Raw genomic sequence first — 26,231 nt, 5'->3', positions numbered from 1 at the left:
GATGAAGACTGTGAGCCCCACATGAGATAACCTGATCACCTTGAATTCCCCCCCTCCCAAGTGCTTAGAACAGTGCTTGGCACATATTAAGTGCTTAATAAATGTCATCATTATTACTGGCTCTTGCAGTTAGCTGCCTTCCCTGCCAGCCATCATGACTAATAATAATAATAATAATGATAATGTTGGCATTTAAGTTCTGACTGTGTGGAGCACTGTTCCAAGCGCTGGGGTAGATACAGGGTAATCAGGTTGTCCCACGTGAGGCTCACAGTTAATCCCCATTTTACAGATGAGGTAACCGAGGCACAGAGAAGTTAAGTGACTTGTCCACAGTCACACAGCTGACAAGTGGCAGAGTCGGAATTCGAACCCATGACCGCTGACTCCCAAGTCCGGGCTCTTTCCACTGAGCCACGCTGACTATGTCCAGTAGGTGGCGGTGTTGCCATTGGGCCAGCATCTCGTTTCTGCAATTCCGCAAGAAACTTTCCCCCTTTTGGATCAAACATTGCCTCCTTTCCTGCACTCCCCAGCTCTTTCATCCCCCCAGAAAAGCTAAGCGTAATCTGCAGAAACAGTCAACCAAGCATCACCGTCATCAGCATTAATAGTATTCATTGAGTGCTTAATCATTCAATAGGATTTATTAAGCACTTACAGTTGTGCAGAGCACGGAGCTAAGGATTTGGGAAAGCACAACAGAACAATAATCAGTGACATTCCCTGCCCACCACGAGCTCACAGTCTAGAGGCAGGGAAACAGACATCCATACAAATAAATAAAATTGCATATATGTACATAAGGGCTGTGGATTTGGGGGCGGGGGGGAGAGCAAAAGGAGCAAGTCAGGGTGATGCAGAAGGGAGTGGGAGATGAGGAAAAGTGGGGCTTAGACTGGGAAGACCTCTAGGAAGAAATCTGCCTTCAATAAGGCTTTGAATGGGGGGGAGAGTAATGGTCTGTCAGATTGGAGGAAGGAAATTATAGGCCAGGGGTCCGTGGTGAGACAGGTGAGATCGAGGCACAATGAGAAGGTTAGCACCGGAGGAGTGAAGTGTGTGGGCTGGGTTGGAGAAGGAGAGAAATGAAGTGAGGTAGGAGAGGGCAAGGTGATGGAGTGGTGTGAAGCCAATGATGAGTTTTTGTTTGAGAGGGAGGTGGATAGGCAACCATTGGAGATTTTTGAGGAGGGGAGTGGCATGTCCTGAATGTTTTTATAGAAAGATGATCCTGGCAGTGGAGTGAAATATGAACTGATGCGGGGAGAGACAGGAGGTTGGGAGATCAGCCAGGAGGCTGATGCAGTAATCCATGCAGGATTGGAGAGAAGGATTGGAGAGTACAGTATAACAATATGTCACAATGTGCCCACAGTGAGCTTACAGTCCAGAGGGGCGGGGGGGACAGATATTAATATCAATAAATAATAATAATGTTGGTATTTGTTAAGCGCTTACTATGTGTCGAGCACTGTTCTAAGCGCTGGGGTAGACACAGGGGAATCAGGTTGTCCCACGTGGGACAGTGGGACAGTCTTCATCCCACAGTCTTCATCCCCATTTTACAGATGAGGTAACTGAGGCACCGAGAAGTTAAGTGACTTGCCCAAAGTCACACAGCTGACAAGTGGCCGAGCCGGGATTCGAACCCATGACCTCTGACTCCAAAGCCCGTGCTCATTCCACTGAGCCACGCTACTTCTCTGAAGAGAACACCACTGTCTCCCCGTCGAGGAATCTAACCCCCGTCTCCCGCGTGACAGGCGGGGATACTCACCACTATACTAACGAGGAAACGATAATAATAATGTTGGTACCTGTTAAGCGCTTACTAGTGCAGAGCACTGTTCTAAGTGCTGGGGGAGATACAGGGTAATCAAGTTGTCCCACGTGAGGCTCACAGTTAATCCCCACTTTCCAGATGAGGGAACTGAGGCACAGAGAAGTAAAGTGACTTGCCCACAGTCACACAGCTGACAAGTGGCAGAGCCGGAATTCGAACTCATGACCTCGGACTCCCAAGCCCATGCTCATTCCACTGAGCCACGCTGCTTCTCTAATTAAATCAATAAATGAATTATAGATATAAGTAGTATTGTAGTGCTGAGGAGCAAATCAGAGTGATGCAGAATGGAGTGGGAGAAGGGGAAATGAGGGTTTAGTCTGGGAAGACTTCTTGAAGGAAATGTACCTTCAACAGGGCTTTGAAGGTGAGGAGAGTGATGGTCTGTCGGATATGAAGACGGAGGGTGTTCCAGGCTGGACGCAGAATGTGAGTGAGAGGTCGACGGTCTGATAAACGAGATCGAAGTGCAGTGAGTAGGTTGGCAGTAGAGAGAATGTGCGAGCTGGGTTGTATAGGAGAGCGATGAGGTGAGTTTGGAGGGGTCAAGATGATTGAGTGCCTTGAAACCGAAGGCAAGGAGTTTCTGTTTGATAATAATAATGTTGGTATTTGTTAAGCGCTTACTATGTGCCAAACACTGTTCTAAGCACTGGGGTAGATACAAGGCAATCAGGTTGTCCCACACGGGGCTCACAGTCTTCATCTCCATTTTACAGATGAGGTAACTGAGGCACAGAGAAGTTTAGTGACTTGCCCAGGGTCACACGGCTGACAAGTGGTGGAGCCGGGATTAGAACCCATGACCTCTCACTCCCAAGCCCAGGTTCTTTCCACTGAGCCACATTGAACCACTGGAGTTTCTTGAGGAGTGTGTTGACATGTCCTGAATGTTTTTGTAGCAAAATGATCTGGGCAGCAGAGTTCAGTATGGTCTGGAGTGGGGAGAGACAGGAGGCAGTAAGGTCAGTGAGGAGGCTGATACAGTAATCAAAACTGGGTAGGATAAGTGCTTGGATTAACTTGGTCGCTGTTTGAATGGAGAGGAAAGGACAGATTTTAGTGATGTTGTGAAGGTTGAACCTATAGGATTTAGTGATAGATTGAATAAATGTGTTGAATTAGATTAAAGGCTTGAGAGACAGGAAGGATGGTGGTGCCATCTACAGTGATGGGAAAATCAGTGGAGGACATTATTTGGGTGAAAAGATAAGGAGTTCTGTTTTGGACATTTTAAGTTCGAGGTGTTGGCAGGACATCCAAATGGAGATGTCCTGAAGGCAAGAGGAATTGCAAGGCTGCGGAGAGAGAGCAAAATCAGGACTGGAGATGTAGATTTAGCAATTATCTGCATAGAGGTGGTAGTTGGAGCCTTGGGAGTGAGCAAGTTCTCCATGGGAGTGGGTGTAGGTGGAGAATAGAAGGGGACCTGGAACTGAACTTTGACCACAGTTAGGGAGTGGGAGGCAGAGGAGGAGCCCACAAGAGACTGAGAAGGAGCAGCCAGAGAGATAGGAGGAGAGCCAGGAGAGGACAGTGTCAGTGAAGCCGAGTCTGGATAATATTTCCAAGGGAAGGGGGGTGGTTAGCAGTGTCGAAGGCAAGAGAGAGGTCGAGGAGGATTAGGATGGAGTAGAGGCCGTTGAATTTGGCAAGAAGGAGATCATTTGTGACCTTTCACAGGGCGGTTTCTGTGGAGAGAAAGGGATGGAAGCCAGGTTGGAAGAGGTCAAGGAGAGAATTCATTCATTCATTCATTCAATAGTATTTATTGAGCGCTTACTATGTGCAGAGCACTGTACTAAGCGCTTGGGATGAACAAGTCGGCAACAGATAGAGACAGTCCCTGCCGTTTGACGGACTTACGGTCTAATCGGGGGAGATGGACAGACAAGAACAATGGCAATAAATAGAGTCAAGGGGAAGAACATCTCGTAAAAACAATGGCAACTAAATAGAATCAAGGCGATGTACAATTCATTAACAAAATTAATAGGGTAATGAAAATATATACAGTTGAGCGGACGAGTACAGTGCTGTGGGGATGGGAAGCGAGAGGTGGAGGAGCAGAGGGAAAAGGGGAAAAAGAGGGTTAAGCTGCGGAGAGGTAAAGGGGGGGTGGCAGAGGGAGTAGAGGGAGAAGAGGAGCTCAGTCTGGGAAGGCCTCTTGGAGGAGATGAGTTTTAAGTAGGGTTTTGAAGAGGGAAAGAGAATCAGTTTGGCGGAGGTGAGGAGAGAGGGCGTTCCAGGACCGCGGGAGGACGTGGCCCGGGGGTCGACGGGATAGGCGAGACCGAGGGACAGTGAGGAGGTGGGCGGCAGAGGAGCGGAGCGTGCGGGGTGGGTGGTAGAAAGAGAGAAGGGAGGAGAGGTAGGAAGGGGCAAGGTGATGTAGAGCCTTGAAGCCTAGAGTGAGGAGTTTTTGTTTGGAGCGGAGGTCGATAGGCAACCACTGGAGTTGTTTAAGAAGGGGAGTGACATGCCCAGATCGTTTCTGCAGGAAGATGAGCCGGGCAGCGGAGTGAAGAACAGACTGGAGCAGGGCGAGAGAGGAGGAAGGGAGGTCAGAGAGAAGGCTGACACAGTAGTCTAGCCGGTATATAATGAGAGCCTGTAACAGTAAGGTAGCCGTTTGGGTGGAGAGGAAAGGGCGGATCTTGGCGATATTGTAGAGGTGAAACCGGCAGGTCTTGGTAACGGATAGGATGTGTGGGGTGAACGAGAGAGACGAGTCAAGGATGACACCGAGATTGCGGGCCTGAGAGACGGGAAGGATGGTCGTGCCATCCATGGTGATAGAGAAGTCTGGGAGAAGACCGGGTTTGGGAGGGAAGATGAGGAGCTCAGTCTTGCTCATGTTGAGTTTTAGGTGGCGGGCAGACATCCAGGTGGAGACGTCCTGGAGGCAGGAGGAGATGCGAGCCTGAAGGGAGGGGGAGAATCAATCAGTTGCATTTATTGAGTACCTACTGTGTGCAGGGCACTGTACTAAACGCTTGGGAGAATAAGTACAAACACCAATATAGCAGAACCTTCCCTGCCCACAATGAGTTCACAGTCTAGAGGGGGCAACAGGCATTAATATAATTGAATTATATAATGTTATAATTATATATAATATATAAAAGAGAATTGGAGGAGAGAAACTTAGACAATGGGTATGGACAATCCTGGCTCTACCAATTGCTTGCTATGTGACCTTGGGCAAATCACTTAACTTTTCCATACCTCAGTTTCCTCTCCTGTAAAATGGGGATTTAATCCTACTCCCTCCTACTTAGACTATGAGCCCCGTGTGGGCCAGGGACCGTGTCCAAATGGATAAGTGTGTTATCTACCCCAGTGCTTAGAATGGTGCTTGACGCGTAGTAAGTACTTAACAAATACCATAAAGCAAACAGACAAGGAGTTTGGAGAGGAATGGTAGGAGAGAGATGGGACAATAACTGGCGAGGGCCCTGGGGTCAAGAGAGAGTTTTCATAGGATAGAGAAGACATGAGCATGTTTGAAAGCAAAGAAGAAGCCATTGGAGAGTCAACAGTAGAAGATGGCAGTCAGGGAGGACAGAAGGGAGGGGGCAAGTGCTTTGTTAAGATGTGAAGGGATGGGGTCAGATGCCTAGGTGGAGGGGGTGGATTTTGAGAGAAGGCAGGAGACATCTTCTTGAGTTTCTTCTAGGAAAGATGGGAAAGTTGAAGAAGGAGCAGAAGGAGGGTGGGACTGGAGAGGAGCAGCAGAGGTTTTAGGGAGATCATGCCTGATAGTTTCAATTTTCCCAATAAAGTAGGTGGTGAGATAATTAGGGACAAAAGCTAGGGGAGGCCGGGGGGGAGGGGAGTATGAGGAGGGAGTTAAAAGTCTGGAACAACTGAAGAGGGCATTGGGCATGGGTGTCAGTAAGGAGGGAGAAATAATTTTGCCTGGCAGAGTTAAAACACACAAGGATGAACACGAGGTGGATGAGGTTGACCTGCTATCTAGATTTCCTCTGGCAGCGCTCTGCAGCTCATGTACAGGAGAGAAGGAAGCGAACTGCGGAGGTGACCCAGCACCGTGGGTTAGTGGTGCGAGATTAACAAAGGGATAAGGGAGTCAGTGAATTGAGATCATTAGAGAGGGTGGTGTTGAGGGTGTCAGTTTCATCATCAAGGGAAGGTAGTTTGGGTATGGAGGTTAAATGGGGCATGATGACTTGCGAGAATTGGGTGGGGCCAAAGATCAGCGGTCCCGTGGGGGAACACGACAGATTTGTGGGGAGGAGGTGTGTGGGAGAGAAGGCAGGTGAGGAGGTTGTGGTCAGATAGACGGATTTCAGAGTTGGTGAGGCCAAAGGTTATGCAGTGACTAGAGATGAGCAGAGTACTGTTCTTAGTGCTCGGGAGTGTACATGTAAGAGAGGGAGAAGCAAAGGGGAAGCTGGTGAAGTTTACTGTCAGAATGGGCAAATCTATAATCCAGTTCTAGGGTTTGGTGAATTGATAATGCCTCCTGGATGTTCAAAACTGGGATCCATGAGTCTCTAAAGAGATAGTTTGGGGAGGATAAGATTTCTGAGGGAATAATGGTAAGTAGTAGATGACCAGGGAAGTGGATCAGCCAATTTGTTGAGAACCTACCATGCGCAATGCATAGTCCTAAGCTTTTGGGAGAGTACTAGTAGAGCAAGACACTTGTAATTCAGCGGGGTAGACGGACATTAAAATAAATTATAGCGTTAAGGGCATTGGGTGTCTACTCCACCACGGTTTACCATGCTAAGTGTCCGGGGAGTTGAAAACAAGCAGTAACACAGTCCCTACGCAGAAGGGACTCATTACATGCAAATGAGAGGTGGTTATAGAATATAAACATAAGTACATAGTGCTTCAGTGGGTAGGGATAGAGAAGGAAGGGGTATCCAAAATGCTTAGGTAGTGTGGAAACATTGAAATGGCATTAGAGGGGAATATAGGGTGGGGAGATGAGATATTAATCTAGAAAGGCCTCCTGGAGGAGATGGCAATTCAGAAGGGCTTTGAAGTTGAAGAGAGTGGTGGTCTGCCAGATGGCAAGCAATCCAGCAGACTGGTTCCAAGTACTCAGTGCACTGCTTGACGAGAGTGAGGCCCAGTGAGTAGGTTGACTTGAGAAGAAGGAAGCGGGCGAACTGGGATGTAGTGGGAGAGGAGTGTAGAAATAGGAAGGCGGGAGCTGACTGAGTGCCTTAAAGTAGATGGTCAGGAATGTCTGCTTGGTGCAGAGATGGACGGGCAGCCGTTGGAGTTTTTGAGGAGTGGGGAGGTGTGTGGGTGGAGGTTTACTGCCGTTCCTTGGGGAATGAAGCTAAGACTGCAGCGCATTTTCCCATGTCCTCCAGGATCTAGACCAGACAGAGATGTCCCAGTAAACAGATGGAAAGCCAGTAGGATGACTGATTGTGGGAGCTGACTCACCCTCACACTCCCCTCCCCCCTCTCTCACATTCACATCAGGATTTCCTGGGGTTTAGGAGGAGGAGGGAGAAGAGGAGGAGGAAGAAAATGGGAGGGGGGGCAAGAGGAGGAGGTCTGAGAGGGAGACCCCGACCACTCTCCTATTCAACTGAATGTGTATCTGGAGGATTAAAGAGGTAACAGTTTCCTCCGAAGTTGTTGGTGGAAAAATAGTCACTCGTGAAGCAGCGTGGCCTAGTGGAGAGGACCGGGGCCTAGGAGCCCAAAGACCTGGGTTCTAATTCTGGCTCCGGCACTTGTCTGCTGCATGACCTTGGGCAAATCAATTCACTTCTCTGTGCCTCTATTTCCTCAGCTGCAAAATGACAGTTCAATGCCTGTTTTTCCTCTTATTTAGACTGGGAGCTCCCGGAGGGACAGGGACTGTATCCAGCTTGGTTATCTTGTGTCAATCCCAGCACTTAAAACAGTGTTGGTCCAAAGTAAGCTTTTAACAAATACCATTATTTAAAAAAAGCATAAAACTCCCCAGTTCAGGGTTGACCATAAAGTCTGGGAGTCTCCTCCTTTGGACCCTGAGCTCACTGTGGGCAGAGAACGTGTCTACCAATTCTGTTGTATTTTCCCAAGTGCTTAGTACAGTGCTGTGTCCCAAGCACTCAATAAATACAATTGATGGTGACGATGATGATGGTGAATGCCAGATAAACCTCTTTTCCTGGGGAACGAATAGTAGGAACTACGGTGGCCTTGTTCACACTGGGTCCCCTTGTACAGCTGGGACACTGGGCCGGGTTTCCCACCCTGGCCAACATTTTGTTGAGAATTGGTGATCCAAGTTATACAATCCCAGATGTAAATCCGGCCCGAGCCTCGATCAGCTTATTGTGTGCAGAGCACCATACTAAGCGTTGGAGAGTATACAACACAACAATATAACAGACACATTCCCTAACCACAACAAGCTCCTAGTCTAGAGGGACAAACAGGCATTAATATAAATAAATAAATTACGGGTACATACATAAGTGCTGTGGAGCTAACAGTGGAGTGAATAAAGGGAGCAAGTAAGGGCAACGCAGAAGACAGTGGGAGAAAAGGAATTCAGGGAAGGCTTCTTGGAGGAGATGTGCCTTTAATAAGGTTTTTGAAGGTGAGGAGAGTAATTGCCAGATATGAAGAGGGAGGGCGTTCCAAACCAAAGGCAGGACATGGACGAGAGTTTGGTGGTGAGGTAGATGAGGTTGAGGTACAGTGAGTAGGTTGGTATTAGAGGAATGCAGTCTGCGGGCTAGGTTGTAGTAGGAGAGTCGTGAGGTGAGGTAAGTGGGGACAAGTTGATTTAGTGCTTTAAAGCCGTTGGTATGGAGTTTCTATTTGATGCAGAGGTGGACAATTACTGGAGGTTCTTGAGGAGTGGGGAGACATGGCCTGAACATTTTTTAGAAAAGTGGTCTGGGCAGCAGAGTGAAGTATGGACTGGAATGGGGAGAGGTTGGAGGCAAGAAGTCAACAAAGGGGCTGGTACAGTAATCAAGGCGGGTTAGGATAAGTGTTTGGATTAACGTGGTTGCAGTTTGGATGGAGAGGAGAGGGCAGTTTTTAGTGATGTTGTGAAGGTTGAACCAACAGGATTTACTGATAGATTGAATATATGCATTGAATGGGAGAAACAAGTCAAGGATACCACCAAGTTTTATGGGCTTGTGAGAGAGGAAGGATGGTGGTGCCTTCTACAGTGATGGGAAAGTCACGAGGAAGACAGGGTTTGTGTGGGAAGATAAGGAGTTCTGTTTTGGGACATGTTAAGTTTGAGGTGATGGCAGCATTTCCAAGAAGAGATGTCTTGAAGGCAGGATGAAATGTGAGGCTGCAGAGAAGGAGAGAGATCAGGGCTGGAGATGTAGATTTGGGAATCATCTGCATAGAGGTCATAATTGAAGCCATGAGAGTGAGTGAGTTCTCCAAGTGTGTGGGTGTAAATGGAAAATAGAAGGGGACCTAGAACTGAACCTTGAGGGACTCCCACAGTTAGGGGGTTGGAGGCAGAGGAGGAGCCCACAAAAGAGACTGAGAAGGAGTGGCCAGAGAAATAAGAGGAAAACCAGAAGAGGTCAATGTCACTGAAGCCAAGGTTGGATAAGGTTTCTAGGAGAAGGGGGTGGTCAGCAGTGTTGAAGCTAGCAGAGAGGTCAAAGAGGATTAGGATGGAGTAGAGGCCAATGGATTTGTTAAGAAGATCATTTGTGACCTTTCGTGTAGGCAATTGGCTGTAGGAGTTTGGAGAGGAACGGTAGGAAGGAGATAGGACACTAACTTTAGGGACCCTTGGGGTCAAGGGAGGGTTTATTTTAGGATAGGGAAGATATGAACGTGTTTGAAAGTTGTGGGGAATATGCCATTGGAGAGCGAATAGTTGAAGAAAGTTGTCGGGGAGAAGAAGGGAGTGTTTAGATAAGGTGTGATGGGATGGGATCACAGGTGGAGGGGGTGGATTTTGAGAGAAAGCAGGAGAAACCGTGTCAGGAAAACTGCTGCCAGGAGATGTTAGGGAGGAGGAGTGGCAAACAAGGCAGGAAGTCCAAAAGTCCAAAGAGACCAGTGAGACCAGCCGAGGCCATGAGGTGGAGATGGTCCCAAAGTCATGCTTACGCCCAGGCCTGGAAAGTCTTATGTGGAGCCCAACTAAGGGATTTTCCAGGCGGGGCCAGCCCAGTGTGATTCATCAGGATTTGGGGAAGAGCCAGGTTTGGATGAAACTGAACAAGAAGAATAGAAATGATGGTATTTATTAAACACTAACTGTGTGTCGGGCACTGTACCAAGCAGTCAATAGATCAGAGTCGTATCTTTTGATCCCTTACTGTATGCAGAGCATTGTACTAAGTGCTTGGGAGAGTGTGACAGAGTTGGTAGACATGTTCCCTTACCACAAGGAGCTTGCAGTCTAGAAGGGGAGACATAAATTGAGGATATGTAATATAAGTTCTGTGGGCTGAGGGTGGGTAAATAAAGGGTACAAATCCATGTGCCCTAGGATAGATACAGGACAGTCAGGTTGGAAACTGTCCCTGTCCCACTTGGAGCTCCTAGTCTAAGAGGGAGGGCAAATAGGTAGCAACCCCATTTTTCACATGAGGAATAATAATAATTGTGGTATTTATAATAATAATGATGGCATTTATTAAGCGCTTACTATGAGCCAACCACTGTTCTAAGCACTGGGGAAGATTCAAGGTAATCAGTTTGTCCCATGTGGGGCTCACAGTCTTAATCCCCATTTTCCAGATGAGGTAACTGAGGTCCAGACAAGTGAATTGACTTGCTCAAAGTCACACAGCTGATCAGTGGCGAAGCTGGGATTAGAGCCGACGACCTCTGACTCCCAAGCCCGTGCCCTTTCCACTGTGCCACGCTGCTTACTACGTGTCAGGCACTGTACTAAGTGCTGGGCTGGATCCAAGCAAATCAGATTGGACACAGTCCCTGTCCCACGAGGGGCTCACAGTCTCGATCACCATTTTACAGACAAGGTATTTGAGTCCCAGAGAAGTGAATTGACTTGCCCAAGGTCACAAGCTGACAAGTGGCAGAGTCAGGATTAGAACTCCATGACCTTCCGACTCCCAGACCTAGGCTCTTCCTACTAGGTTATGGGTGGGTTGTGTGGGATCTTTGTGCTGGTTACGATTAAATGAATGACACTCTGCTTAGTCTTAACCATATTTTTTAATTCTAGGTAAGCTAAAAGATGTTGGCTTGGGTGAGACTAATGTTCATCTACCATTTTGTCTTTAACAATGACAGCCAGATATTTTGTTAGGATGCGTTTCATCACACATAGGGATATAGCGTTTAACATCTCTAACTTTTCTCCCTCTTCATCCCTAACTGTGTCTTCCGTTAGGCTACTGTGGGCAGATTTGTCCAAACCTTCTGGAATCTGCCACTCTTTTTGGCCTGTACAGCTTCTCGAGGTATCAGATTCGTTATGCTGACTGCCTGCTGGGTGAACAAGATTTTCCTTTTTTCACTTTGAAGTTTCAACCAATCAATGATATTTATTGAATGCTTACTGTGAGCAGAACACTATACTAAACGCTTGGGAGAATCTAATTCAACGAGGTTATCTGTACCCTGCTGCTGAGAGAGAACAGTAGCTGCTTATAACTCAGGTCCCAGTCCACCTGCCATTGCAGATGAATGTTGAAGAAGAAAATAGACAGGGATGGTTTTTCCATAGGGAAAGTGAAAAGCAACATGGCCTAGTAGGAAAGAGCACAGGCCCGCGTGTCAGAGGACCTGGGTTCTAATCCCAGGTCTGCCTGCTGCATGTCTCTGCACAAGTCACTTCACTTCTCTGTGCTTCAGGTTCCTCATGTGAAGGATGATGGTAAGCCTCGTGTTAGACAGAGACTCTGTATAACCTGATTATCTTGAAGCTTCCCCAGCATTTAGTACAGTGGTTTGCTCATAGTAAGCACTAATAAATACCATAATTAATTAATCCAGTTGTGATGATAGTATTTATTAAGCGCTTACAATATGCTAAACTCTCTGCTAAGAACTGGGGCAGTTAACCAGATGGACCAGAGACAGTCCCTGGCCCACAAGGGGCTCACAGCCTAAGAAGCAGCATGACCTAGTGGTTAGAGAATAATGTTGGTATTTGTTAAGCGCTTACTATGTGCCGAGCACTGTTCTAAGCGCTGGGGTAGACACAGGGGAATCAGGTTGTCCCACGTGGGGCTCACAGTCTTAATCCCCATTTTACAGATGAGGTAACTGAGGCACAGAGAAGTTAAGTGACTTGCCCAAAGTCACACAGCTGACAAGTGGCCGGGCCGGGATTCGAACCCATGACCTCTGACTCCAAAGCCCGTGCTCTTTTCACTGAGTAGAGCACAGGCCTGGGCATCAGAAGGACCTGGGTTCTAATCCCAGCTACGCCACTTATTATCTGCTGTGTGACTTTGGGCAAGTGACTTCACTTTTCTGTGCCTCAGGTACCTCATCTGTAAAATGGGAATAAAGACTGTGATCCCCATGAGGGATAAGGACTGTGTCCAACCAGCTTGTATCTACCCCAGTGTACAGTGTCTGGGGAGTGCTTAACAAATGTCATAAAATAAAGGAGGGAGAACAGGTCATTTCATTCCCATTTTACTGATGAGGACACTGAGTCCCTAAAGAACGAAGTGACTTGCCCATGGTTACCCAGCAGTGAAGTGGTGGAGCTGAAATTAGGACCTGGGTCTCCTGATTCCCAGGACCATGCTCTCGCCATTAGAGTAAAGCTGTTTCACTCCCCCATTCTCACACTCACAGTCATAATAATTGTGGTATTTGTTAAGGACTTAGAATGTGCCAAGCACTAAACTACATGTTGTGGTAGACATAAGATCATCAGGTCCTCTATGGGACTCACAGTCTAAGTAGGAAGGAGAACAGGTATTGAATCCCCACTTTGCAGAAGAGGCAATTGTAGCACAAAGAAGAGAAATGACTTGCCCAAGGTCACACTCCCAACAAGTGGTGGATCTGGGATTAGAACCCAGGTTCTCTGACGCACAGGCTCTTTCCACCAGACCATGTTGCTTTTTTTGGTCATCTAACTGAGGAACCAGGGCTCGGTGGCTGGAGAGGATTCTGTTTCAGAGGATTGGTGGGGGGAATCCCCAGGGCAAGGAAATTTGGGATTAATCTTGGGCCTAGCCCAGGCCCTAACCTAAGTAAGCACTTAACAAATACTATTCAAACCCACTGCCCCAAAAACACAAACGGTATCCAATCTGGTGACCTTGTATCTAACCCCCATGTGTAACAGTGCTTAGCATACAGTAAGCACTTCACAAGTTATAGTGCAGGGCCAGACTGCCCCTGTCTGCCTGCCTACTGACCAGTGCCTTTTTCTGGAATGGACTGGGAAGGTTCCAGCTCTGGTCCTGGACCAGTCTCTGGAGCTGGAGCCCCACCGTGACTGGAGAGAGGCCTGGAATTCGTGGCTCTGCTGAAGTAACTGAAAGTACCTTCCTCCCACTCTTTATCTTGTAGCAGAGAGCGTTCTTGCCAGATGCAGATGCTGAAGGCTGGGGGCCACTTCTCTGTCCTTTACTTCCCAGTAGGGGTTTTCCTCAGGCTCCGATTTTTTCTTCAATTAACCTGCACCGCAAGGTGGAGATCTGGAGGGGATGTGGCTCTTTGAATGGGTGATAGTTGCGGCCCCAAGAAAACAACCGTGGTATTTATTAAGCACTTATGTGCCAAGCACTGTACTAAGCTCTGGGGTCATAAAAGCTCATCAGGTCCAAAGTGGGGCTTAAAGACTGAGTAGGAGGAGGACCAGGCATTGAATCCCCATTTTGCAGGGGAGGGAACTGAGGCCCAGAGAGGTCAAGTGACTTGCCCAAGTTCACACAGCAGGTACGTGGTGGAGCTGGGATAAGAACCCAGGTCCTCCTTCCACTAGATCATGCTGCTTCCCTAGTGGCAGCTGCGCTCAGAGTAGCGCGAAACCCAAACCAAAGGAAAATTGAATGTTCGCTTAGCTCCCTTTCCTTGCCCTCCCTTCCCCCTTGTCTGCCTCATCCCCCCTTGGGCAGGCATTGGCAGCCGGAAGGAAAGGCTGATTGAGCTCACCCCAGCCCAGTTGGGTTTAGCTGTAGGATAATAGTGACGGGATTTATGAGGTACTTACTATGTGCTATACACTGGGGCAGATTCAAAGCCATCAGATCGGGCACAGCCCAAGATGTTGGGTGACTTGCCCAAGGTCTGCATAGCAGAGCTGGGATAAGAACCCGGGTCGTCTTTCCACGGTCCCACCTGGAACTCATGGCCTAAGAGGGAGGGAGAACAAAAATTTCATCCCCATTGTGCAGATGAGCAAACTGAGGCTTAGAAAGGCTAAGCGACTTGGCCAAAGTCAGGCATTCTGCCCCCCTCCCCAGAGCCAAGGGTCCTGGGGCTCAGGGGAGCCACAAGCTGACCGACCAGGTCCCTGGGAGGAGCTCTTCTCGGCTTTAGGCCCCGGACTGACAGCGCCAGGATCCAAAAGACTGTGTTGGCTTTTGTTGACTCTAATCTCCCCGTGGGCAGGGATCACGTCTACCAACTCTCTTGTACTTTCCCAAGCTCTCAGTACAGTGTTCTGCACAGAACAGTCACTCGATAAATAGCATTGATTGGGTCTGCCTCCCCTGTGTTCTCTTGAGTTCTCGGGGGAGAGGGGGCACTGAGACAGCTGCCCCTAGAAACATGCCCCACTCGCATAGATTACCCCACCCAGCTCTCCCCTCCACCCAATATACACACGCTGCTAGGATGCCCGATTCAGTGTCGGTTACTTAACTGGCAAGGCAGGCCCAAGGGCATGGCCAAAGTCAACACGCCAAATCCTGTATCTGGGTCTCCCCAACCGAACGAAGTCCTGTTTGGTGTGGCCGCTCCCAGTGGCCGAACCTGCCCTGGCCTCGAGACCCTTTTCTCACTCCCAGACTCTCGCTCCCCTCTGGGGCGGGGGCAAAATTCAGTTCTCCACGTGACAGATACCACCAGCCAAGAACATGTTGTTCTTCAGTAAAATCTTCGAGATTTCCAGCCCTGGGCTTCTCTGGCTTTGCTCTTCAATTTTTAAGTGTTCCCGGCAGGACTCGTTGCCCTCTTTCCCGGCTGAGGATGTGTGTTCATTCATTCAGTAGTATTTATTAAGCACTTACTATGTGCAGAGCACTGTACTAAGTGCTTGGAATGTACAAATCGGCAACGGATAGAGACAGTCACTGCCCATTGACGGGCTTACAGTTTAATCGGGGGAGACAGACAAAAACAATAGCAATAAATAGAATCAAGGGGATGTACATCTCATTAAAACAATAGCAATAAATAGAATCAAGGTGATGAACATCTCATTAACAAAATAAATAGGGTAATAAAAAATATATACAATTGAGCAGATGAGCACAGTGCTGAGAGGAGGGGAAGGGAGAGGGGGAGGAGCAGAGGGAAAGGGGAGGAAAAGGGGGCTTAGCTTAGGAGAGGTGAAGTGGGGGGTAGAGGGGCAGCAGAGGGAGCAGAGGAAAAAGGGGAAGCTCAGTCTGGGAAGGCCTCTTGGAGGAGGTGAGCTCTAAGTAGGACTTTGAAGAGGGGAAGAGAATTACTTTGGCGGAGATGAGGAGAGAGGTCATTCCAGGACAGCAGGAGGACGTGGCCCAGGGGTCGACAGCGGGATAGGCGAGAATGGGGTACGGTGAGGAGGTGGGCGGCAGAGAAGCGGAGCATGCAGGGTGGGGAGTAGAAAGAGAGAAGGGAGGAGAGGTAGGAGGGGGCAAGGTGATGGAGAGCCTTGAAGCCTAGGGTGAGAAGTTTTTGTTTCGTATGGAGGTTGATAGGCAACCAGTGGAGGTTTTTAAGAAGGGGAGTGACATGCCCAGAGCGTTTCTGCAGGAAGATGAACCGGGCAGCAGAATGAAGAATAGACTGGAGCAGGGAGAGACAGGAGGAAGGGAGTTCAGAGAGAAGGCTGACACAATAATTCAGCTGGGATATTATGAGAGCCTGTACCAGTAAGATAGTTGTTTGGGTGGAGAGGAAAGGGCGGATCTTGGCGATATTATAAAAGTGAGACCAGCAGGTCTTGGTGATGGTGTTGTCAACAAAGGCTACTGCATCCCTGATGGACATGCTTCCTGCCCCTCCCTCCCTCAGCGGATGGTCTCATTGTGGGCAGGGAATGTGTCTACTTATTGTTATATTGTACTCTCCCAAGCACTTAGTATTATCCTTTGCACACAGTTAGTGCTCAATAAATACGATTGAATGAATGAAGCTCCCCCAGACCAAGAGGAAGGGAGGGAATAGGGGCAGGGAGAGGTGATTTCTGCCCCTGCCTCCTATGTCAGCCATATTCTTTCCTTCCAGACTTCCCGCCCTGAACAATAATAATAATAATAATTATAGCATTTGTTAAGCGCTCACTATGTACCGTGCACTTTATTAAGCACTGGGCTAGATACAAGGAAATCAGTTTGGACACAGTCCCTGTCCCACATGGGGCTTACAATCCCTGTCCCCATTTTACAGACGAGGTAACTGAGGCACAGAGAAGTGACTTGCCCAAGGACATGCAGCAGACAAGTGGCAGAGCCGGAATTAGAACCGAGGCCCATGCTCTATCCGCTAGGTCACACTACTTTCTAGACTGTAAACACGTTGTGGGCAGGGAACGTGTCTTCCAGCTCTGTTGTACTGTACTCTCTGAAGCTCTTATACAATGCTCTGCCCACAGCAAGCGCTCGGTAAGTATGATTGATAAATCCAAAGGGCAAGCTGGGTGATCAAGTCCAGTAGCATGTCCCCATCTCTCTGAGCAACTTCCAAGTCCCGAGAATCAGGCCGACCCTGACTCTAGAGGAACACCCGTCTGCCTGACTCTGGTTCTAAAACCTCCCCCTGAGGAGCTGCCTTCCTTCCCCGGGTCCCCTCTCCCCTCCTCCTCTCGCCTCTGCTTCTCAGCTCCTCTCTGTCAGGTTGACCAGAGTTTGCTGAGATATATATACTGGGAGCCTAATGACTCATTCTTCAACAGCCCCAAATCACCCCCTCCCCCACCACCCACCCCGCTCAGCCCCTTCGGACAAGGAACTGAAACCGCAAGCACCTGGTTGGGTCTGACCTTTCGGTGACGGAGGAAGTGGCTATGCAAATACGAGAAATGGGCTGGTGGGGAGGTCCTCTCAGAAGGGTAAGGGCTGAAATGAACTATTTTCCCATCCAGGTCCCTTCTGGGGCCCCAAAGCCTTCTGTTTGAACCTGCAATAACTGTCTCTCTCTCTCTGTTTCTCCATCTCTGTCACTCCCCTCCCTCTTTTCTTCTTGGCAGCTGGAAGTGGCGGTGGTAACAACGGAAAGGGCCAAGCATTTCTACAGCCCCGACGCAATTCCCACCACTCTCTATAGCGATGCTGACGAATGGGAGGTCAGTGCTTTTAGAACAGGTCCCGCTTTTCACGTGGTCACCCAGCCCATCTTCCCTTCCCCCTTGAGGAATCCAAACACACTTCTCGACTCAGGCCCCGCTGGGCCGGATCCGATCCGACGGTCCGGCCCGGGACCGGTGGCCAAGATCTCATGGGAAGAGGGGAAGGGAGGAAACCAGTGGCCCAGCAGTTGCCCTGCTGCACTGGGCAGAGGCCAGAGGGAAGGCCCTGCTGCCCCACCTATTAGAGATCGGTTTATGCCCAAGTCCCAAGTTTCAGAGTCGTCATCGTGGCTGATGAAGCCACGAATGAACTCAGCTCCTTTGGCCTATGGCCACCATGGCAAGATCATCCAGCTGTCTTCCGTGGCTGGACTGACATTCAGTTCTGCTCTCCTGCGGCCATGAATTCCACAGGTTGATTCATCAGCCATAAAACATGGGCCCCCGGGCAGCCTTTCAGAGAGTTTTAAGAAATCGCCAGGACTCACAGAAACTCTGTTACTGCCTCACCCACATTTCCCAATGTCACCCTCCCCCTCCGTATGGGTCCCCCTGTTGTTAAACAAAGAGAACACAAGCAGGTCCCAAGAGCCAAGCTCAGACCCCCACCCCTGCCTCTCGCACCCAGGTTCCCCCAAACAGTAAACAGAGAGGACCGGGGTGGGAGATTCAGAATTCATTCACTTCTCACTGGGGTTTGGCTTTGGCTCTAAGGACCAAGGAACTTGTCCAGTGAAGGGTTTTGGGGAGGAGGGTTGTGGTAGGGTCAGGGAGTATCCGGAAAAGAAGTACGGTCCGGGGATTTGTCTCCCCCGTTTGCAGATGTGGAAGGGCCGCTCCGATCCCGTCCTGCATATTGACCTGCGGAGATGGGCTGACCTCATGGTGGTGGCCCCTCTGGATGCCAATACCCTGGGGAAAGTGGCCAGTGGCATCTGTGACAACCTGCTGGTGAGTATGGCTCGTCTCCCCATCTTTCACTCCCTACTGGGTAGGGCCTTAGGACCATGACCCATACCTTTTTCTTCCAGGAGCCAATTCACTGCCTCCTTTCGGGCCTATAAATTGTGCCATCCAAAAGTTCCCATCATTACACGTCGTAGCTTAGGGTGACCTTTTGGCCAGGAACTCTGAGAATCGCCCATTCCTGGTGCCATATGAGAGTTTTTTCCTGGAGGACTTACCCAAAGCCCCTGCTCCACCACAGTAGACCCAAGCAGGTGGGCTGATGGAGTGGGCAAGCCAAAGTTTTCCTTTTTTTGGATGGTATTCGATAAGCAGTGGTATTTTTTGAGCACTTGTTGTGTGCCAACCACTGTACTAAACAATTGGGGTAGATACAAGATAATCAGGCTGGACAGGGTCCCTGTCCCCTATGGGTTTCATAGTCTCAGTGGGAGGGAGAACAGGTATTGAATCCCCATTTTCCAGATGAAGAAACTGAAGCACAGGGAAGGGAAGTGACTTGCCCAAGGTCACACAGCAGGCAAGTGGCAGAACTGGGCTTAGAACGCAGATCCTCTGACTCCCAGGCTTATCCTCTTTCCCCTAGGCCGTGCCGCTTCCCGATAGATCGCTAGGCCAATTACTGGTCACCAGATCACATGACTCCTTCTGATGAAGTAACTCCAGCTCCAAACCTCTAATGGAATCCTCCTCCTTTCTTCCCTCTCCACGCCCCGTTGCCTGAGTTCTGGCTGCCCCCTTTCACTTCTTCCTTTCCCCATCTCTTTCTCTTCCCCAGCTTTCTCGCACTCCCCCAGTTTCATTTTTTCCATCCTCACCCTCCACCCCTTTGGTTTCCTTGATCTCCACTTTCTCGGTATAGTCTGGAAATACATTTGTGAGATCAGATAAGCATGTTTACTTCCTGCCAGTCCTCACTCTCACCATCAAAAGCTCAACTGCTCTCTCCCTGTCGCACACACCAGCACGCTCATCTGTGTCGGCGCCTCAGCCACAGGGTTGAGGTGCAACTTTTCTGACCCGCAGAATAGTCTTGAGGTGGTAGAGGAAGGAAGGAAAGAAAAAGGGGGTGTCAGCTGCTGAAATGACAGAGAGGGGTGCCTTGGTCATCAGAGGCCCATGGTGTTTAAACAGTTGTAACCCAGAAGGGAAATGGAGGGATGGAAGCTTCCACAGGGGAGTGTGCATGCTTGTGGAGCCAGAAGGATATAATACATAATGGCATTTGTTAAGTGCTTACTATGTGCCAAATACTGTACTAAGTGCTAGGGTAGGTGCAAGATATAATGAAAGACATTAGTCTTAACTGTGAACCACATGGGACAGGGGCTGGGTCTGACCTGATTATCTTGGGTTTACCCTAACATTTTGCACAGTGTTTAGTCCACAGTAAGGTCTTAACAGATATTAGTATTATTATTACTATGTTCTACCCCAACTCCTAGCACAGTGCTTGGCCCATACACAGTAAACCTGTAACAAATACCACAATTATTATAGATTCATTTCTTCCTGCCTAAATGCCCTGGCTAGGCAGAAGTCCCAACAGACTCCTACTTTGCTCCACTTGGAAACTGGCCCTCAAAATTACAGAGGCTCTAGTTAAAAATATCAGAAGACCTGGGTTCTGATTTGAGCTCTGTCACTGATTATGTGGCCTTTTTGATGTCTCAGTTTCCCCAAATGTAAAATTGGGCATCATCAATAGTATTTTTTATGTGTCCGCTTACTCTCTTGATGGTATAACAAATACTATTATTATTATACCCCCCCAAGGTGTGTTGTATAGCGCCCGATATATGTCATTTATTTCTCTATTTTAATTTAATGTCTGCCTCCTCCTCCAGACTGTGAGCTCACTGTGGACAGGAATGTGTTTATTGTTATATTTTACTCTCCTAAGCACTTAATACAGTGCTTTGCATACAGTAAGCACTCAATAAATACTAATGAATGAAAGTTGTTGCATTTCTAATACTTCACATGCTGCTCACCCTGAATGAACTCTCCCAAAAGGAGGAAGGAAAATAAGGCTTTTAATAGTCACTGCCCAGGTAATAATAATAATTGTGGTATTTGTTAATAATAATTGTAGTATTTATTAAGCACCTACTACGAGCCAGGCACTATACAAGATAATCATATCCTACATGAGACTCACACTCTAAGGAGGAGGAAGAACAAGTATTGAATTCCCTATTTACAGATGAGGAAACTGAGGCACAGAGAAATTAAGTGACTTGCCTAAGGTCAAACAGCAGATACATGGTAGAACTGGGATTAGAAACCAGGACCTCTGAGTCTTAGGCCTAAACCCTTTCCACTGGGTCCTATAGCTTCTCAGGGCAGAAACTGAGCTCAGAGAGGGGAAGCGCCTTGCCCAAGATCACGAAGCAGAGAGCGGCAGAACGGGAAACAGAGCCCAGGGTTCCTAATGGTGAAGCAAGTGTTTTCCCCATGTTGCTTTCCATCTGAAGGGCCACGTAGGCTAAGAACACCAGCCTTGTTCCCTCTTAACACACCTGAAAGGCCAAAAGATATGGAACTCGATCCTGCCCAAGCGCTCAGTACCATGGTTTGCACAGACAGTAAGTGCTCAACAAATACCATTTATTGATTGACTGATGGATTGATTGGACTGACAAGCAGGTGTCTGGGCTCCCAGGGTCTCAAGCCTCAAACAGCTAAACAGCACTAAAGCATTCTGGTGTTCTGGTTGTGCCCACCTTTTGCAGATCTTGATTATCAGGGTCACTTGGAAAGTTGGGGTCCCTCATTTCCCCCACCAGCTGCCTGCCTGTGCAATTGAAGGGGACTCTTCTCCACCCGCAATTTCTGCATAAGAAACTGTGGCAGAGAGCCAAGCGGAAGCACAACCGAAACTGCCCACTCACTGCCCATCTCTCAGTTGCTTTAAATGGGAGGCGGCGAGGGGGAAATGCTTGGGCCACGGCCCCCTGGGTGAGGCAGATAGCCAGCTTTCCAAGCATTCTGTGTTCCCCAGTTCTCCTCAGGGGAAAGGGCCAGGGGCACCTAGACAAGCAACGTGCCCAAGAAGCTGCTTATTACCGATTGTTTGATGAGACTATTTTACCACTGCCCTTTTCAGGACCAGTTGGGCACTGCTTGGTCCAGGGTGATCCCTGCCTGCCTCTTTTGCTGGTCAGCTGGTCCACTGAGGGGCAGCGAGGCCTCTCGGGGTCCCACCAGCTCCAACATGTGTTTCGTGTCAGGCATGGACGAGAAGAGCTTCAGGAAATAACCTCCTAGGGAGGTCCCAGCTCTCACCCTGAGGAGATCCTCCTCCCCTTTGTGATCATTCTCCCCATCCTCTACTTCTGGCTCTAGTTCAGAGCGGCAACTTAGGGGACCCCTCAGAAGCGCTCAGCGGGATGGACCAATGTCAGCCATTTAGAAAGGTGGTTTGCTGGGGGGCTTAGTGTCCCAAAACGCTGGGAGTTTTGGTCAGCTGAAGGTTAGTGTGATTCCATTTGATGCTCACAGCGAACTAGCCTCCTCCCGTTCACTCTCGTCTTTAGAAAAATATGAGCCCTTTCCCCTTCCCAAGCCTTGGAGTTAGGAATGAACTTCAAGGAATCAGTTGGCAGGAAGGAAAAGAGAAGGAATGGGAGTGGGTGGGGAAGGCCCGTCTCTCCTTTCCCTTGCAGACCTGTGTCATCCGAGCCTGGGATCGGAAGAAGCCCTTACTCTTCTGCCCCGCTATGAACACCGCCATGTGGGAGCATCCCATTACAGCCCAGCAGGTGAAGCAGTTGCAGGACTTTGGCTATATGGAAATCCCCTGTGTGGCAAAGAGGCTGGTATGTGGGGATGAAGGTGAGTTTCTTGCAAAGCCCAAGTCCATTTTCTCACCATGACCACCTCCCCACCTTGGAGAGCTGGCAAACCTGCTCCACCCTGTTTCAGGAAGAGCTGGAACCTCAGAGTGGGGAGGATCACTGAAAGTGGAAGCTGGAGAGGCTGGAAAATACCCAGGAACAGGGGGACAAGGGCAGGGGGAGTACACGTCAGGTTTGTGCCTCGCCAGAGGTCCTTACTCCAGTTCTTTAGGAAACAGCATGGACCTTGGAGTCCGAGGACTAGAGTTCGAATTCCTGCTCCACCATTTGTCTGCCGTATCACCTCGGGCAAGTCACGTAACTTCTTTGCGTCTCAGTTACCTCATCTGTAAAGTGGGGGTTAAGACTGAGCTTTGTGTGGGACAGGAACAGTGACCAACCTGATTAGCTTTTATCTGTCTCAGCACTTAGTACAGTGGTAAGGGCTTAACAAATACCATTACAAAAAAAAAAAACTAAGGTGGTTTGGTCAGGAATGAATCCTACCTCATTCATAGAATCCCTGGATTTATGAGTTTATGATGGAAGGAGGAATTCTTGGTCTTGGCCTCCCTGGGTTAACTGGATTTCGGTACGGTGTAAAGACGTTGCTAGTTGGTGTCAGCGTCTCAGTGAACAGGCAGTCGATCGGTATTCTTTATTGGGTGTTTACTTTGTTTACAGACCTGGACTGAGCATTAGGGAGAAAATGCGATCAAGGAGCTGATAGTCTAGCCCACAGTAACACAGAAGGGCTGTAGATGTATTTGGAACCAGTCAGCTCAAAGAAGCCCCCTGGCGTGCCCCAGGATTTCATCCATACATGTCTTTGCTCTCCAGGTCTGGGAGCCATGGCAGAAGTCCAAACCATTCTGGACAAGGTGAAGGAGATCCTTTCGGAACTGAACTTACTCCATCAGAGTTGATCCTGGCATCGGATTCCTCGTCTCCTTTCCATCTCCCAGCAATGGGAACCTGTTTCAGGAAGAGCCAGAGCAAACCATTCCCTCTGCCCTCCTCTCATCCACCCACTCGGGAGCTGAGGCCCAAGATCCGTGACCTGCCCACCCCTACCCCCACCCCCAGCCACCAGGACGTCAACTCTGGCAGGGAGAGCTTGGTAAAGACCTCGACACTGATCGGCCTGAAAACCACCCCGGCAGTCTGTGTCCTTCTTGCCTTTTATCCTCACTGCAGGAGGGGTCTCATTTTCTTATCTCAGCTCAACTGCTGGCTTCCTGCCTCCCAGTCACGGAGGTGGGAGCTGTGGCGGCCGCAGCAGCCAGTCCGGTGACAGAGATGGGGCTGGCTGCAAGGAGCTGCGGTCATGAGACATCTTGGCCAAGAGCAGAGGCCATGCCCCGAGCCTGGGCATCACTACCAGATTCAGCAGAGGGTGTGGTCTAGGCCCCCAGCAGCCACCACCTTTGACCTCTTTTTTTTTTTAATGGTATTTGTAAAGTGCTTACTATGTGCCAGGCCCTGTATTAAGCACTGAGGTAGATACAAGGTTGGACCCAGTCCATGTTCCACATGGGGCTCTCAGTCTTAATCTGCATTTTACAGGTGAGATAACTGAGACTCAGAGAAGTTAAGTGGCTTTCCCAAGGTCACACAGCAGACAAGGGGTGGAGCCGGGATTAGGGCCTGGGTCCTCAAACTCCCAGGCCCATGCTCTTTCCACTAGGTCACGTGGTTCCCATGCTACTTCATATGTGTAACCTCATTTATTCCTTTGATATAAATGTTTTTTATCATTATTATTATTGTTATTTCATTATATTAAGCACTTTCTATATGTCAAGCACTGTTCTAACTTGTCCCCTTTGTGGTGAATTCACCTTTGGGTTCGGGTTCCAGAGATGGTATTTAAAATTTGGAGAGCCGAGAAATGGGCGAGAGTGGATCCTTGGCTCTTGGGTTTTCTGTGGGCAGGGATCCTCAGGCAAGCTCCTTAACTTCTCTGTACCTCAGTTTCCTCATCTGTAAAAAGGGGATGAAATACCTATTCTTCCTGCTATTGAAACTGGAAACCCCATGTAGGACAGGGACTATGTGCCACCTGATTATCACATATCTACCCCAGCATTCAGCACAGCACTTGGCATATTGTAAGCATTTGACAAATCCCACCAGCATTATTATGAATTCAGAGATACTCCCCAAACCACTTTCATCACCAATTGCTGCTTTCTCCCTTACTCCGGCTCTGTCACAGGGACTGCTAGTAAGTAGCCAAATAGATCCATTTACATTTTAGCCCCCTCTCTGTCTTCTTCCCTACACATTGGAAGTAGCATTTGAGAGCAGTTGAATGATAGGCCGAAAGAGAGAGCAGGAGCAGCGGAGGACCTGCCTGAGTGATCTCTAAACTAGATAACCAATTCCCGAATTGGACTATTAAAGTCAGTTCATAAATGCCACTAAAGCAAGAGGTTTGGTCTGCTCAATTTCAGTGGTTAGGAATTCTGTTAAGGAATTCTTCCATTAAGGAATTTCTCCACAGGAAACTCCTAGAAGAAATTAGGGAGCAGCCAACTAGAACCCTCTGTGGCACAGGGACTGTGTCCATCTCGATAAACTTGTATGTACCCCAGCACTTAAAACAGTGCCTCACACTGAGTAAGCTCTGTGGAAGCACAGTGATCAGGATCTTGCATTTAACCCTTCTCTTCAAACCATCCCCTCTGAGCTGTTTTTCCTCTAGGCCCACTTGATTGCCTCATAACCATTGTTTAATTGAACAAGAGTAGCTCTGGTGACTTGGGTCTCTTGGAATGGTAGAATTCCAAGGGACTCCTTTAGGCCTGGACTCCATTGTGTCTGGCCAAACCACTATTTACTCAAATCAGGCACATCATGTATCCTCCCCTCCTTTGTTCATCCTGTCCCTTTTCAGTGAGCTTGCCATGTTAAGGTCCTGAGACAGGATGGAGTTGTTCCTCCCTTAGCAAGGTCAGGACCTCTGGCCAGCTTATCAGTGGTATTTGCTCACCTGACCTCCAAAGGAGGAGAACAGGCAGGGCCAAGCAATTAACTCCACTAGAAATTTACTGCTGCCTGTCTTAGGGTATTTTGTATCATGCTCTCTGATCAATTGATCGATCATGTTTATTGAGTGCTTACTATGTGCAGAGCACTGTACTGAGTGCATAGGAGAGTAAAATACAATAGAATTAGAAGACAATTTTCCTGCCCCAAATGAGCTTATGGTCTAGACGGGGAGACAGACATTAATATGAATAAGTAATTTAGAATATGTAATGTAAGGTATGTACATAAGTGTTGTGGGGTCCAAAGGTCACAGATTGAGGTGCATAGAAGACGCAGAAGGGAGAGCAAGTGAGGGAAAAGAAGACTTAATCGGGGAAGACCTCTTGGAGGAGATGTGACCTTAGTAATGATTTGAAGATGGAGAGAATGGTGGTCTGGCATATATGAAGTGGGATGGAGTTCCAGGTTAAGAGGGTGACGTGAGAGAGGGGTAGGTGGTGAGATAGACAAGAACAAGGCACAATGAGTAAGCTGGCACTAGAAGAGCAGAGCGTGTGGTTGGGTTGTAAAGGTATGGTAGGAATGGTAAGGAGTTTCTCTTTGATGCAGAGGTGGATGGACAGCCATCAGAGTTTCTTGAGGAGTGGGGGAACACGAACTGAATGTTTTTGTTGGTAAACGATTGGTGCAGGGGAGTGAAGTGAGGATTAGAGAGGGAAGAGGCCGGTAGGTCAGCAAGGAGGCTGATACAGTACTCTAGGTGGGATACGATAAGTGCTTGGATCAGCATGGTAGCAGTTAGGATGAAGTGGTAAGGGTACGTTTTAGTAGTGTCGGGAAGATAGAACTCACAGGATTTGGTGACTGAATATGTGAGTGAAATGGGAGAGATAACCCGAAGACAACGCCAAGGTTTTGGGCTTGGGAGGTAGGGAGGATAGTAGTGTTGTCTACAGTGATGGGAAAGACAGTGTTTGGGTGGGAGGATAAGGAGTTCAATTCTGGACATGTTTAATTTGAAGTGTCAGCGGGATATCCGAGGAGAAATGTCGTAAAGGTAGGAGGAAATGCGAGATTGCAGGGCTGGAGACATAGGCATGCGAAGCTCGGATGCTGTACCAACTGTATATAAAGAAACTGTATTGTTTGATGCTGAGCTGGTTTACCTGACAGG

General features: G+C 48.6%; 1 protein-coding gene across 1 annotated transcript in view; it reads left to right on the top strand.

The window, feature by feature from the left end:
- Positions 1 to 23,217, top strand: part of PPCDC (phosphopantothenoylcysteine decarboxylase) — a 39,139-nt gene extending 15,922 nt beyond the window's left edge. The window contains exons 3-6 of the mRNA XM_029065807.1: positions 17,160 to 17,255; positions 18,081 to 18,209; positions 21,893 to 22,061; positions 22,904 to 23,217. Of these exons, the coding sequence (XP_028921640.1) occupies positions 17,160 to 17,255; positions 18,081 to 18,209; positions 21,893 to 22,061; positions 22,904 to 22,989 (480 nt within the window). The 3' untranslated portion in view covers positions 22,990 to 23,217. The remainder of the gene's footprint in view (positions 1 to 17,159; positions 17,256 to 18,080; positions 18,210 to 21,892; positions 22,062 to 22,903) is intronic.
- Positions 23,218 to 26,231: the final 3,014 nt, after the last annotated feature.

This window comes from Ornithorhynchus anatinus, chromosome 5 (genome assembly GCF_004115215.2).
Source record: "Ornithorhynchus anatinus isolate Pmale09 chromosome 5, mOrnAna1.pri.v4, whole genome shotgun sequence".
NCBI classification, from domain to species: Eukaryota; Metazoa; Chordata; class Mammalia; order Monotremata; family Ornithorhynchidae; genus Ornithorhynchus; species Ornithorhynchus anatinus.
This window is presented reverse-complemented; position numbering and strand designations above follow the sequence as displayed.